The 15,663-nt window shown below is 43.7% G+C and overlaps 1 protein-coding gene across 1 annotated transcript in view; it reads right to left on the bottom strand.

Annotated features, from left to right (window-relative positions):
• Positions 1-15,663, bottom strand: part of LACTB2 (lactamase beta 2) — a 216,236-nt gene that overhangs the window by 105,551 nt on the left and 95,022 nt on the right. The window contains exon 4 of the mRNA XM_078687161.1: positions 9,010-9,188. Within this exon, the coding sequence (XP_078543287.1) occupies positions 9,010-9,188 (179 nt within the window). The remainder of the gene's footprint in view (positions 1-9,009; positions 9,189-15,663) is intronic.

The following is a 15,663-nucleotide window of genomic DNA, read 5'->3' as shown; positions in this document are numbered from 1 at the left end:
CGGCGATTACTCTGCTGTGACGATTCTAGGAGAGGGCCCTCACCCAGGAGGCCTCTCGACGGCGCTCGGCCAAGTCCTCAAGGAAGGGTGGGCCTCGGGGTGGTCAGTCAGACATCTTCTGCCTCCCCAGGGACCGCCTTTCTAACAGCTGAGATTTGATTAAACCTCTCATAGGTCGAATTTGATGGAGGCCAATGACTCAGCATGTGATTTACAACAGGTTTGAGGTAGTGCTGTGTCCATGAAAACTATCATAGTCATTGACCGTTAACCCTAATCCAGGCCCTGGCTATGACAAAAGCTGTGAAAACTTGTACACCAGTTTTTCCCTTCTTTCCCTTATTGTATCTGTGAGAAACACCTGTCGTAAATCTGTGTCCAACTATGACGATATTCTTAACTGTGCCGATATTCTTAACTGTGGGATGTAGACAAACTTCTAGTAATTGATGACAAATCCTAGCGACTTAAGAGTCATGCAAACAGTCTTCATATTAACTTTTAAACCTTTAAAAAATAAGAAGAACCAGAATAAGCCAGTCCTCTAGGTATGGGAAAATATGTATACCCTGTAACTGTAAGTATGCTACCACTGACAACAATACTTTTGTGAATATCCTTGGTGACGAACACAGTCTAAATGGAAGAGCTCTGTACTCGTTATGTAAATCTCCGACCACAAACCAGAGATATTTTGGTCTGCCTGGATGCACATGAAAGTATGCCTCCTGAAGGTCTAGTGTTGGTAAAAAATGGTCTATTGATAATAATTGGATCATGGATTGTAGAGTTAGCATTCTAAACACAGTGTAGCAGACAAATGCATTCAATGCCTTAGAATCCAGCATTAGAACCTCAGTTAGCATGGTCTGTCTTTTTGCTTGGGTTCTGGGTATGGTTGATACCACAATTCGATGTTCTGAAGACGGACCTGCTATGACATACCCAATATTTATAATTTGCAGAACCCACTCGTCCTTTATCCACATTCTCTATTGAGGATAACAATCGGTCCCCCTACTGTAGAAATCCATATATTCAGCACTTGGCATTTTGTGGAGGATTGTTGTGCTGTAACTGGAATCTGTCAAACAATGCAGTACCCAGGCCTCAGACTTTGCCTTGAATGAGACGTCTTGATTCCTGGAGGTTTTGCAGAGGCTTCCTTTGTAAAAAATTGATGCCCTAAACAGATAGGGCATTTTTCTCTTTTCAGCGAGGCTTCTGCACCATCTAATTTAGATGGGTGCAAAACAACATTTGGACCCAAGAATAGAAGGCAGAGGATTAAGGCTCTTCAATTGTGGTCAAATTTCCACAACTTGAGCAATAGGCCGCCTCCTCCCTGTACGCAATGCCCCAGTCGCTGTAGATGATGTCCAGAAGGAGTCAAATGTAGCATTGCTATAAATGTAGCACACTTTCCCATGAGAACTAGTAATTACGGTGCATATGCATCTACGGCTTTGTTATCAGATTGTCAGGTACAATTTGATTGTTTCCAAGAAAAGAACAATTCCACAGAAATAATAGGAAAATGTAACTGTAGACACAATTTTGATAGGTTCTCAAAAGTAGGCCGTTAGCTGCATTGGTTGTCAATTTCTAGACTGATCCATTCTACAGCGCTTTACTTTCCCCAAAGACCCTCTTATGAAATAAATCCTATGCTGCTTATGTTTTTGCCTCCAAGTCTAAGTGATCCTTTCATTTTGGCTCTTCCCTCCTACTATCAGCCCCCCATTTAGAACTATTTGGTGGTGGAGGTAGAGGGATCTGTTCTTTCTCCTTTATTACTTCCTCTATTTTTAATACACTCTGTCTTGGCCTGTGAAAAATAGACATTCATTCTAAGTTTTGGAAGGATCTTAACCCCTTCGATGCTTGTGACGGAACGGTTCCGTCATGAGCGCCGGTTGGGCTGTGCTTATGACGGAACCATTCAGTCACGGCCACGCCCGTTTCTTAGAACCTTCAGCACAGCTCGAAAATTTGCGCTGCCCTGAAGGTGTTAAAACTAATATGTTGAATCGATTATCTTCATATCTTTTCTGATGTTGTTAATCAGTTCAGCACATGGATGCCATATGGCATTTATTGCACTTTATAAGTATAAGTAAGATCTCAACTCATATCTTGCATTTATATGTTTTCCAATAAATTCAGTGGGTACTCTCAGGCAGTAAACGCAGAGCTGGTGGCAACTTTAGAAGACATCAAACAGAAATTATGGGTTGTGGCTCTTGTTCTTTGGTGATGAATCATTGTCCACTGAGGCACAGCTGAGTTGTAAACTGAAAAAAGCTCAATTATGAGAAGCCTCAGCATATAATTTATGTTGCTAACAAGAACTACATGATTTGGATTTCAAATAATGCAGATTCCTGGTAGAGAAATTAACTGGAAGGAATATTATCATTTGATTGGAACTGACTTATTGACTCTCAGGAGGAATGGAAGATGCATTAGGAATCAAACCAAGACTTGCCAGTCACATATCCAAAATCAGGTGCATTTACCATCAATGGCCAGTATTCTGAGACCTGCACATGTGTGTGTTGGCTCAAACAAGTATGCCGTGTAATGTCCTGATGAGCAGAGTGAAAATGTATCTTTAGGTAACAGTTAGATATAAGCATCTTTCTGAAAATTGAATTAACATATTTCATCAGCTCATTGCCATTTCACCCCAAAACGTGTTGGCAAACTTGCAAGAACAGTTATTGTTTTGAAATAACTTGGAGAAAACTAGTTCTAAAGTTCTTTGTATTGAAATCTGTAGAAGCTGCTTTGTAGTTGTCAGTCACCTTTAAGGATCTGTCAGTAGCCTATACACATTATCACTTTCACTAAAACGTTGTTAGTGCAATTGTTTAGGGTTTTGCCAATATGTTTAAAATGCCCAATGTATCACCTTATTTCATTTGTATTGGCCCTAGTAGCTATGTCCCAATATTTGAAGTGCTAGCCCAGCTTTCATTGGTTGACCTGTTAGCTCCTCCCACCCCCAAAGTTCGGTTCTAGTTGCTCCCCTAGTTAAGGTACTTTGTAAAGAGCAGTATGTGCAGCTGCAGTTTAAGAGTACTTAAGGAAACACAGCTTCTGTAAAATTAACTGCACAACACCAATTTAAGGCTGCTTGTCATCATTAAATGGAACTTTCTTTTTGTGCGTCCATCCCCAAATAAAGCATAAAAGATGCATAGAAAGATACTAGATTCCTGAAGTAAGTTTAGAGTTTACACAGATTCAACAATAGGGTAAACACTGAGGGGCTGATTCAGAGAGTGCGTAAACTGGTTCTACAGAAGAACTACTTCACATACTCAAATGCTTTTGTGAAACAACTTGAAGTGTCCAACTATCTAACTGCAGTGTACAAAGTAGAGCAGTGCTTTCTATTTTTACTAATGATATAGAACTACTCCCTGGATAATTTCATTTTGCTTCAATTTTATATGGTATGGGGACAATTCACAAAGGCACTTAAGATCATATGAAATAGGGCTATATGAGAACTACAACACATACTCATGAAAACTACCACAGCAGTACTACCTTACACACTAATAAATGTTTTTATAGATCAAAAACGGATTTGTTTTTTCTTGATGCTTCCACATGTCTCAGAAATATTATTTGTTCTTTCTAGCAGAGCTCCTCTGCTAAAATTCAACCATCAGCTTGTAGCCTAAAGATCGCAATTGTGACACTTGTAAAATCACTGTTATTCTATGACAGCAACTGTTTTAGCAAAAATGAGCCTTGGTATTTCCCACTTAATTGTAAAAGTCCTTTTTATAGGAACCTGTTTCTGTAAATTACAGGTGAAACATATCAGAGGAGTTAATGAGTTCCACTGGAAGTAATCCGGTTCAACAGGCAGCATGGTGCAGATCTCTCTCCATGTTGCCACAGAGCCGTTTGCAGGAGCATCTCACACAGGGCAGCGTTTATATGCCAGGTATTAATTCATCTGTGTAGAAACTTAGGGTAAAAGACAACTGCTAAGAGGTTACCAACCTGTGAGTCCAGGAGATTAGTGTAGAGAGTCAATCAGTTCATATTGTCCTCAGTGAGCCAAGAATGGGATATGAAGAAAACACTAGTTCTTACGGCCTTATGAGTCTGCCCATGTTCCTCATTTATCTGCTACATTTGAGATGGTGTGGGAGAGATATTTTGTGCTTAACGTTTATTACGTAACTTTTTACCATACTTATTTATTAATAAACAAGAAGCCAGTGGGTGCCACATTTACCATTTCATAGTCCTAACCTGAAATGACAACCTGACTTTCACTCAATAACAAGCATTTGAAATGCAATAGGTCTCGCATTATTAAAGTTTGAGCTATTGGCATTGCTAAATAATGGAACACCAATAGCTCAGGGACCGACACAAAGACAGAGACACACAGACAGAGACACACACAGAGTGAGAAACACAGACACACAGCCAGACACACACAGTGAGACACACACAGTGAGACACACAGACAGAGACACACAGACAGACACACACAGACAGACACACGGACAGAGACACACAGACAAACACAAAGTGAGACACACAGACAGAGACACACACAGAAACACACAGACAGAGGCACAGAGACACACAGACGAGACACACAGGCAGAGACACACAGGCAGAGACACACAGGCAGAGACACACAGGCAGAGACATACAGACAGAGACACACAGACAGCAGAGACACACAGACAAAGACAGACAGAGACACAGACAGAGACACAGACACACACACACAGACAGACAGAGACACAGAGACAGACAGAGACACACAGACACACATAGACAGACAGACAGACGTGTGTATGCTGGGTCTGGTGGCTCAGTGGACTAATGCTCCCCTGCAGGGGCCTGTGTTTAACTTCTTGGTCACAGGTTTTTATTTGCCCTAGCCTCGCCCCCCACCGGTGCTGCCCTTGGCCACAAACTACCCTGTAAATTTGACCACCCCCAAGAGAAAGTTTGTGAGTACCCATGCGCCTAACGGGATGCTGACAGAGACCCACAGACAGAGATACACAGTCAGAGACACACAGACACATAGACATAGAGACACACAGACACATAGACTAGAGACATAGAGTTAGAGACACAGACAGACACAGAGACACACAGACAGAGACACACAGACAGAGACACACACACAGACAGACAAAGACACACAGACAGAGACACACAGACAGACACTGAAGTGCCGACAGCATGACCGAGTGGCTCATTGAAGCTGTAATTTGCTTTGATTACTTAATGTACTCCCAGCTGCCGTCTCATAAGGTGTATTTCTGGTGGTCTGAACTTCAATAAATATTTTAAAAAGTTGATTCGACCACACTTGGGGCGCCTACAACCAACTAGCACTCTACAACCGAGAGTTGAAACTGCATGAGGAGAGAGGTGTGTGTCACCACGTCTAAGGATAAGTAGAGCTCGAACTGTCTTTCTAATCCTGGCTCGTCATCTCTGGCGTGCAACTCTTTGGGACTGTCTCTTTATGTCTGTGTCTAACTACATCTGGCCTTTGTGGAGACGCCTTGCTGGTCTCTGGTTCCCATGTATTTTCCCTTTGGGGTGAAAAGTGCATGCCCAGGTCCAGAGGTGAGGAGTGCATCACTCCCCTGCGGCGAGAGGGGCAGCCTGGCAGGAGTCCGCTTGGGTGAGAGGTCACAACCTACTCGGGTGACAATGGCGGACCTCGCACGTGATGAAGAGGGCATGACACCCTCTGCCCAAGGAGGGCATCACCCATGGTGTGAAAATAGCATCCTTTGCCATGGGCAAGGAGGGAGGACTCACCCTCAAGGAGACATCTGCCGTCGTCTGAGGGAAGTGGGTTCCCGCAATAAGACAATCTGAGAGAAAGAGGTTGGCATGCCCCCCTTTTCCGGGAGAGATCCATCCATGTCTATCTCAGTGGTGATGATGTCATGCCTTTTCCCGTGGTGACTCCCCACGGGGTGAGTGCGTCATTCCTCTCCTGGGGTGAGGGGGGCACACTCTGCCCAGGGGTGCACAGGCAGCATTCCTTTCTGGGGGGAGGGGCGCATGCCTGCCACGGGGGCGCGGAGGGCGCCCCTCCAGCACGGGTAGGAGGGCCGTGTTGTTGCTGCACACTCTGAGGAGGCCGGGCAGGAAGCAGCGCGGCTGCAGTGAGCCCGGCCGGCGTGTGAAGTTCACTTCAGGGTCATGTGAAGTTCCTGGTCGGGGCTTTATCCCGGTCTGGAGGAGGCCGTTCACATGTGGCACGGCAGAGACTGCAGCCTTTATCTGCGACTGAAATAGCAGAGGAAACCGCTGGAATAACCCATGCCTGGGGGAGGAGGGGGTACATGGGACCGGGTGAACAGGGCCAGGGGCACAAGGGGATGTAGGGGGCAAGGGGCACATGCGGCAGCACCAGAGGCCTGTGGTGGCTGCACGCTGCAGGGTAATATTGTGATATGGAAGCCGGGTGACCTTTGCAGCAGCACAGGGGAAGGAGGTAGAGAAAAAAAAAAAAAGAGCATAGTAGGAGAGGGGACGGAAGGTTGGAGGGCACACCCCTGAAACAGGCGGGCTAGAGCACAAAAAGAAGGACAGGGCTGGAGATGCACGAGATACAGGTGGCATTTGAAGAGCAGAAGCACAGGCGAAAGTTGGCAGAAGAAATAGGACAGGGCACAAGAAACAAGGGGCACACAAAGCAGAATTCACAAGGAATGGCAGGACGGAGGAGGCAGTGAACGGAGCAATCAAGGGTAAGTAGGCAAGGGGTAAGAGAAACAGGCAATACCAACATTCTAGAACAAGAAAGAGGGGAGATTTGTTTCCCTCATTCACTTACGTAAGTTCAGGCAGGAGACAGTTAAAATGCAGTGTTTTCTGGCTTCAAAATCCGGACTTTCTTCTGAATCGGGTTTGTTGGCATGTATTGGCCTTGGAGAAAGACACCGGGAAAGAGATTCAGGAGGAAGACAAAACAGGAGACAGAGGAGACACGGGTAAGGAGAAACAGGGAAGAGAAAACGGGAGGCTGATGAGACAGAGGTCAGAGGAGACACGTGGAAGGAGAACAAGCGCCGTAGGGGCTTGTCGCAAGTGAGAGAAAAACTAGTTGTTGCCTCAGGCGGGATACAAACAAAACAAGCCCGCGAGTGGTGCGCGTGCGCGCCACAGCCTATTGGTGTCTATTGCGCGCACCAAGCGCGTAATAGACACCAATAGGCCGCGGGAGGAGCAATGCGCCCGCCTCTGGCCAATTGCGTGCAGTCTTTTAGAATAAGACGCACACAAAGGCCAATGGGGTAGCTGAAAAGGACACTGATTCCTAGGTCAGCTTGATCTCCCCGTTTTTCACTTACTAAAGATCTCGTGCTGCGCAGTGCAACGCAGGCGCGTGACCTAAAAACTGTCTGCCAGTGCCAACAGAGTAAACTCTGCTGAGACCAAAACACCTCTACTAAGGAGTAAAAAGGCAAAGGCACAGTTCTTTGCTTTATCAACAACAAAACGAGACAAAGTAATGTATATTTCTGTAGTGGAAGGGTCCATATGGGTTTTTATAGAAAGGAGTAATACTGCCACAGATACAGACGAATGGCAGTGAGTCTTTGTCAATTCCAGCATCAAGAAGCACACTCATCAAGCGTGGTCTACCTCCCATGCTAAAACCGCACCTGGTATTACGAATACTGGGGTGATCAGAAATACTGGTTTGCGGTATTACCACAGGAAGATATGTTGATCCCCTATAGACCCTTATGGAATGGTGCATAACGTGAGGAAATCTGTGTTCCAGCACTGTTTTTGCAATTGTAAACCCCTAAATCCAGTCCATTATCCATGGACAAAGTCCTTCAGGTTTCATCTGTAGTATTTGTCCCTGTAAAAAACATGCAATATTACTGCATACAGCAACACCGTAGGAGAAATTTTTTGGGATGGACACTTATGTTTCTGCCAAAAACGGTTTGTAATCCAAGCTCATGGTGGGTCCCTAAAATGAGGTACTACAGTGTGACCTTTAAAGGGAGTCCTCAAGGAACAAAGAAGTAAAGAGTTCTGTTTTTCCTTTAATCTGGTTGTGGTGCTTTCCTTTTTTTCTTGCAGGCTGCCCAGTGCTGGAGAGCCCCCTGTTCCTAAGAACGATGGCTGGTTTGTCAAAGGTCTCGGACTTAATTTCCAGGAGGCGCTTGCCATTCATCTGTCAACACCGTTTGCCCAGGCCGCGGTTGCTGCCACAATCTGAGGTGTTATCACCCATTCTACACCTTCGAATTGTTGGGTATGTTCAGGACCACTAAAGTATTCACAGTGGCAATCACTTGCACAACATCTGGTAGAGAGCTCTAGCAGGCCTAACATTTGTGGGTACAAGATTTGTCTACTAGTGTGCATCTAAACACTCTGGTTCATCCCTTCAGACTACTGTATGTACACTTATCATATATATATATGTGCATGTCTTGCAACTAATCCTAAATAAATATCTATCCGCCATTGTGTTTAAGATTAATTTTTGCTAATTGCATATTGTCAATTTCTGCTTCCCATTGTTGTGCTGACCTACAAGGCGCTGCTGGAACGATAGCGCGGTGTGCACATTTTACCCTGTGAATGAATTCTACACATCTCCATCTGTGGCACTACTCTAGGTAGCTTCAGACTTTCGATCCATAATTTCATTCATTTTGTTATTAATCAGGGCGTGTATCCTAAGGAGAACAGTGATATAGAGGAAAAGTCTGTACCTATTATTAGTGTCAGCCTCAGGTCGCCAACCATGTCTGCAACAGATCACCCATACCCTGGGAGACCAATAAGCAGAGCTCCAATATTATCATAGAATAAACGAGGAAAGCCATGCTCAGCAGATCATACAGTAAAGTGAGAAAAACTAGAGGATGTATAAATTGTAATGCAACCTCAGCCTAAAGAGCTAACTTAAACAAAAGTTACAGCACGCCATAAAACATTTACTAACAGAAAGGTAACACCAACCTGGGTATATTAGGTCTGCATCCATTTCCAATAACCTTTGTAACGACTTCATGTAGTCATACAGTTCCTCAAACACTGCGGTCCCTTCTCCTAGAATACAATCTCCAGAAAAAATGGCATTTTCCTCCAGCAAAACCAAAGCCATGTGGTCATCTGTGTGCCCAGGTGTGTACAAAACTCTGTTAATATGAAAGAAAAGTGTGCAAATCATTTATATGCAAGGGAGAATGCATGTAAATATTCATACACAGACACGCACACGCAATCTCCTTGTCTTCCTGGCTCTATATCGTTCTTGCTCGGGGGCAGATGCAAACTGGGTACCACCAGGGACACCAAAGGAGAGGGAGATGTATTGCTCTCACAGGCTAGAATGATATTGAGTGGCTCTCCTCAGGGAAACAACAGCTGGCATGGGTAGGCATGTTTACGGTAAGTCACTGGCTTAGTGTGATGCCGAGGTGAATTTGAATTACCTGTATGCCAATCAGATTTGTTAATGTAGTCTTCAGTCTTCATTTTTCTCCCATCCCTGCAGTGATATGGACTCGTTATGTGATTTATAACATGTGTCAGCTGGCACAGCACTGAGCTGCATTTCAGGAGCTGAGGTGCTGTGACACAACATGCAGTGGCCTGAGTTAACACAAAAACATATTGTGACTGTTAGCAGTGATGGGAGCAAGCAACATCAATGAGCTGCAGTGACAGCTAATGGGACGCTGCTAGAGACTGCCTAATTATGGCAGTGCATCCGTAGGACCTGATATTGTTATTGGTGCTAAGCAGGGCCACAGTGGATCGGCCAATATGAACTGGACACATCTGAAGGGAAAAATAACGCATGTGAGAATCACATAATAGGTAGGAAAGAGAGCATGATTACAGGTTGGCAGAGCAGAATTGCAGGGTAGGGTGTGTGAATACATTCAGTGTCTATATGCATTTCTAGCTTTTATTTATATTTAGAGTTTTATATAGAGCAAACTTAAACCCTAGGGTATCGGAGCGCTTGCCAGAATGTTCATAGCAACCTTTACAGACAATAAACAAAGAGAATAGTCAATACCACACACCCATTGATGCCTGCCACCACCCAGGTACTGATGAAGCCCCGGCCTAGTTTCAAATAGGTGAGGTTCATACACGTCAACACATCTCTATGACAATCAAAAAACAAAATATGAAAATTTAAAAAAAATGCAACCTTCCCTACCCAGTTCTATGAATGACGAGATAAAATGATTAGAACGTTTTGCACAAAATACTCAGGTTACAAAACCTTGTCTATTAGCCACACTAAGGATAATTGTAAACAGCCCCATAAGTACATGAGTGTTTCGTTTACTTTTGTGCCTATTCTTCTCCAACAAAGGCCAATACAACATTGACAAACATTTCCAGTTGCTGAATGATACATTATATGCAACATACAAGAATTACATTACATTTTTGATACAAACATGTGGGAAGGGTAGTCATAGGATAGAATGTAGCTTTATCTGGTTTAGTTAAACGTTTTACGTTGCATAAAAACATTGTGAAGAAAAACATAATAAACTGAAAATAAACAAAAAAATGCAACATTGTGGAGCGAGATTGGAGCAGAAAGTAGCAACATATGTATTTACAAATACTGGGTAAGGGCAGTGTGTGAGAGGAAGAAGGCGTCTTCCACTGTTCTGCTCAAGGTAATAGGACATTGAAAGAGACAGCAGAATCAGAATGTCATAAATCTTTTTATTTTTGCTCGAATAGTTTTTAGGTATTGCTGGATATATGGCTCAGTGCTAATAGGTACACCCCCATCACTAATTACCCTACTAGTGTGGATAATTGTCAGCCAAAAAAGTTTTCTTGGTGTCACCTAAAAAAGGATCACATTTCACAATTCCAAGACAACCTTTAATAATTATGTATTTTTTATGTATAGGATTGTTCATAGACATATCTCCCTCAACAGTATTGCCTCATTATATATTTCAATAGAGCACCTCTGATGCGTGTTCAACCAATACAGATGACACTTAGGGGCACATTACGATGGAGGATTTTCCGCATCCTTCGGGTCGGCGGAAGCCACCGCCGGTCCGGAGGATGCGGAAAATCCTCTGCGGACCCACCAAAGACCCACCGCCACATTAGGATGGCTGGTGGGTCCTGGTTTCTGTCCGCCGCTTTTCCGCCGCGGTTGGCTTACAACCGCGGCGGAAAAGGCCTAATATGGTGGCGGTGTCTCTCAGACACCGCCAGACATATTAGGATGGCTGTGCAAACATGCTTTTCCGCGGCGAATTCTCCGCCGAGGAAAAGCATGTGGATCTTCACCTCGGGCCGGTAGCGGGCCCCCTGGGTGAAGGGGGGGCTGGGGGGTGCACATGGGGGGTACCTATGGTACCCCCCTGCCTTTGCGTGCACGAAGCGGCAGGCACCGTGCGGTGCCTGTCGCTTTGTGCATGCAAATACACTGCTTTCATTTTTTACATTGCGGCGGGTGCTGCTTCAAGCAGCACCCGCCGCAATGTAAAACTTACAGGATGTGACCGGCAGGGTGGCGGTCACATCCTAATTGCCGTGGAGGGACCGCCGCTGCCCATGCGGACAGTCCCTCTTACGCAGGGGCGTCCGCCTTCATAATAGGGCCCTTACTTTGCAGAACCTCTGATTTCTCAAGACACTGACAATTCTGAAATAAATCTTGCTGAAAATTCACACTAGGAAAAGGAAAACTGGTGCGTCACTGAATGACTGTATCCTTTTATATCATTAGATTATCACTCCTGACCATGATAGAACCTATCTAACTACTGCCAAATTAATATTCTTCAAACCAAAAAAGCCTTAGTGCATGGGACCAATCATTCAAATTTCAATAATGTACACTTGATCGACTTTCATAAAATCAGAGAAACAACCACAACAACCAACCCTGGGTTCAGAATGAAAGTCTTGTAAGAGCATTTGAGTGAACTATTGGAATTTGTTTGAACTGTAAACTATTAGAAAATGAAGAAACATTCGAACCATCTGTTAGAACGTGTATGTTCGTTTTTAAGAGCCAAGTAGGCATGTCCATATGAGTTAGCTAATGCCTTGCTAGCAGTGACCACAAAATGTTTTTTGAAATCCCTGCTTTCTGAGACATGTAGGAATATGGTAAGGAATTATAGAATGTACAAAAGACGAAGAAAGTCTAGTATTTCTGTCTTCTTATTCGGCTACAGCATCCTGATAGTTTTACAGACAAATTACGTTTTTCTCAGACAGATGTTCAAAATCATTGCCCATGCCTTCTCAAAGAAGAGATTTAAGACATTTCCCTATTCATGAAAGTTTCAGAATTACACAAAGGAAATCAAATGCCTTTCCTTTATCTCTGGTTGTGTGGATTCTCTACAGTGGCAACAATCTACTGCAGCAGGGATATGCAATGCATTTGTAGAACAATCTTTTCTCATTTGTCAGTATCATAACCTTGTGTACCTATTAGATCAGAGGTCTTCGAACTGGAGGGCGTGCCCTGCTAGGGGGGGCTCTTATTGATCACAGGGGGCACCAGCACTGTCCAAGAGAATCATCATGCTGATAAGTGTTTGTTTTTTTACTGAAAGAAAACAGAGGGCAGAAGGCCACTTTGTATTTCATATGATGGCAGGGAATAGGTGTCAAAGGGGGAGGGCTTTTGACTGATATTTTACACTTTAGTACGTCCTGGCTGAACAGAACAGTATGTTGACAATCATATTTAATTGCATTTTTAACACTGATATCTGTAATGTTTAAGGACTGTCAATGTTATAGAATATTTGGAAAAAATATGTTGTTATTCGGGGCAGGAATTATTATTATTATTATTCTTTACAATAGGGGGGGCTTAAAACGTTTGAAGACCACTGTACTAGATAGTCATTTAGCAAATCACATGTGCAAAACTGTACTCTAATTGTGGTATGATGTTCTGAAAATTAAACAGTTTAATCAGCCATGTGATGAACAACATTAAACGGGATTTAACCTGAATGCACGAGTTTACAGACCAATTCCGTTGTTGAAATGGGTGCAATTCTACAGCAGTTAGACAACATTGATTGTTCTGCTTATTCATAACAAAAACATAATCTGTAGCTCAACATAATGGATGAAAGGCAAAAGAATAGCCAGGGATTTCCAATGTGGACACCTGAAGCATACAATTCATTCAGACATGTGTCCCCTACTTGATAAACTGTCTCCAATGAACTTGCAAATATCTCTTCTCTGGGCAACAATAGGTTACAATTGGGGATGGCAGAGGGCAACCTCCAAGATGGCTGCTTTCAATAAACCTGCTCCTTCTTCACCAACCAAAATATGAGACGACTAATCTGGAGAGTCATGCTACGTGTGAAGGCACAGGATGGAGAAGCTTTCTGCCTTATATGGAACTGCACAAGGGCACAGGTAAAGTCTATGCTGTGGAGCCCTTCCACTGCTGTAACTGGGCGTCCTAATGACTCTGGGGCAACAGGGACCTAAGGGTGCAACTTTTGCTTCTCTCCAATTTTTGCCCTTTCGCACACTTGGACATTTCTTGGTGATTACTCTGCTTCCAGCTGAACTGCGAGCCTGTGCTGATTTTCAAGCTCTCTGTTTACCTGTAGAGCATGAGAACAAGTTCCCTGTGATGAGCAACACCACCTGCTGAGAGCACTTATGTCTTCTGCACTTTTGGTCCCCGTTGGCCTGCTGTGATTAAGGGTGTCGGACTCAGAGATGTGGAGAGTAGAGCCACAGCTCCGTGGCACTAGAGCTGCTTTCCTTGCTGCTTGGTACCCACCACTTTAGCTATGCTGTATTTATTTGAGTTAAAGGTGATTGCTTTGTGTGAGTGGACACAAGACGTTGCTGTCTGAGATGTGCTAAAGATAGTTGCCAACGGATGTGGGTTGGCATAAGGTCTCTGGGAATCTTGTTATCAGGCTCTACGAGCCCCCTTGATCACTTATTAAATGCAGAGTAGTTGAGTTGTTGTTTCAGGTGTCTGCATGTTGATTATAATCACAAAGAAACATGCTACATAGGTTAGCTGCAATGCTCACTACTGGTGCACTAGGTAAACAGGAAAATCAACATCCAAAATAAGATTTCCATGATGAAGACTCTACATTGAATCACAGCATGTATGTGAATCAAGGAAAGCACTATACAGTAGCCTCAAGCTTAAATTGAGGACCTTCAAGGGTGCTTGTGTAGAGGTAGCATATCCAATTTAGTATTACTGGGCTGACCCACAGTGACAATATGTGTGCATTTTAAAATATATATTGTGGATGAGGCCCTGCGAAATCAAAAACAATCTGCAGTTGTCAGTGGAGTGGGTGGTATGAGAGTTTGCTGCAGGTCCTCCAGCTGCTACTCGTAGCTCCGTTACTGAAAGATTCACCAGCTACAAAGACTGCAAACTTACTTCGGGGAAATAGGAGACATTATTCATCAGCCAGGCAGGTCAGCAAATGTCCTTATTTCACTAAAACAGCAAAGACAGCCATGAAGCCCTTGGGTGTTAATAATAATGTTTTCTATCTCCCCGGATGAAATATGACTTGCTTTATCCTGCAAAGTTCAATGATATTCAACAGAAGGCCAACGTTGTCGAAACAGATTAAGTTTAGTTTTATAAAGCGGGTGAATGCACAAAGGCGTCTTGGCACTAGCAAACTGTCAGAAACAAAAACAGGAACTTAGACGAGCTACTTTGAAAAAAGCAAATTTCTAAAGAGGATCAAGTTGGACTGAGTTTTTATGTGCATCGGTAACTTGTTCCATGCTTTTCCAGTGGACCGTAAAAAGCTCTTCCGCCCCAGAGAGCTTTTTTTAACCTTGGGACCTTTATGTTCTTTGTAAATGCAGAGCATAGTGTTCTGTTGGGACCATACCAGCAGAAACTTGACTTTGAGTATTCTGGTCCTGAGCCATGCAGTGCTTTATGACTCACTCAAAGAGCCTTAAAGGTGACTATTTTTTTCCCAGTGTAGATCAACAATTGACTTTGAAGCAGACTGAAATTTAGGGATGTTTAATAGAAGCCGGGTAGCTGCATTTTGTAGAATTCGAAGTTTATCCAGGAGACGCCATCGTAGACCCTATATACAGCATTACAGTGATTGATTCTACATAGTAGATGGGCAGCAATTACAATCCTAAATTCAAAGGGGATAAAGAGAAACATTTTCCTCAGGGTTTTCAAAAGATAAAAATGTGTTGAAGTGACTTGACTGATGTGATCTGCAAAGGTGAGCTTGTTGGTGAGATAGATTGGCGAGATTGAACTTTCCTGACTGGACAGGGCAGATTGCCTAGATCCGGAGGCCACCACATGGGGAACCAGAATAAAGTATCGTGACCAAATTGAAGAACCTCCGTTTTCCCCCGAGTTGAGTTTAAGACAGTTTTTCTTCATTCATTTTCCCACCTCCTACAGACAATTGCAAAGCGTGTGCTACCTTCAGCAGGTCAGCGGAAATGAAGGCCACTCTCTAGGTGTCATTGTCATAGGACACTATAGAGAACCCAAATAATTGCATTACCTTTGCCAGGGGGGGTAACGTAGACATTTAACAATTCGGGGCTTAATGCTGTGCCCTGAGGGACCCCTCACACAAAAGAGAAATGGCT

Source organism: Lissotriton helveticus, chromosome 4_1 (genome assembly GCF_964261635.1).
Source record: "Lissotriton helveticus chromosome 4_1, aLisHel1.1, whole genome shotgun sequence".
Classification (NCBI taxonomy): Eukaryota; Metazoa; Chordata; class Amphibia; order Caudata; family Salamandridae; genus Lissotriton; species Lissotriton helveticus.
The sequence above is the reverse complement of the archived record's forward strand: the minus strand, read 5'-3'. Positions and strand labels throughout refer to the sequence as shown.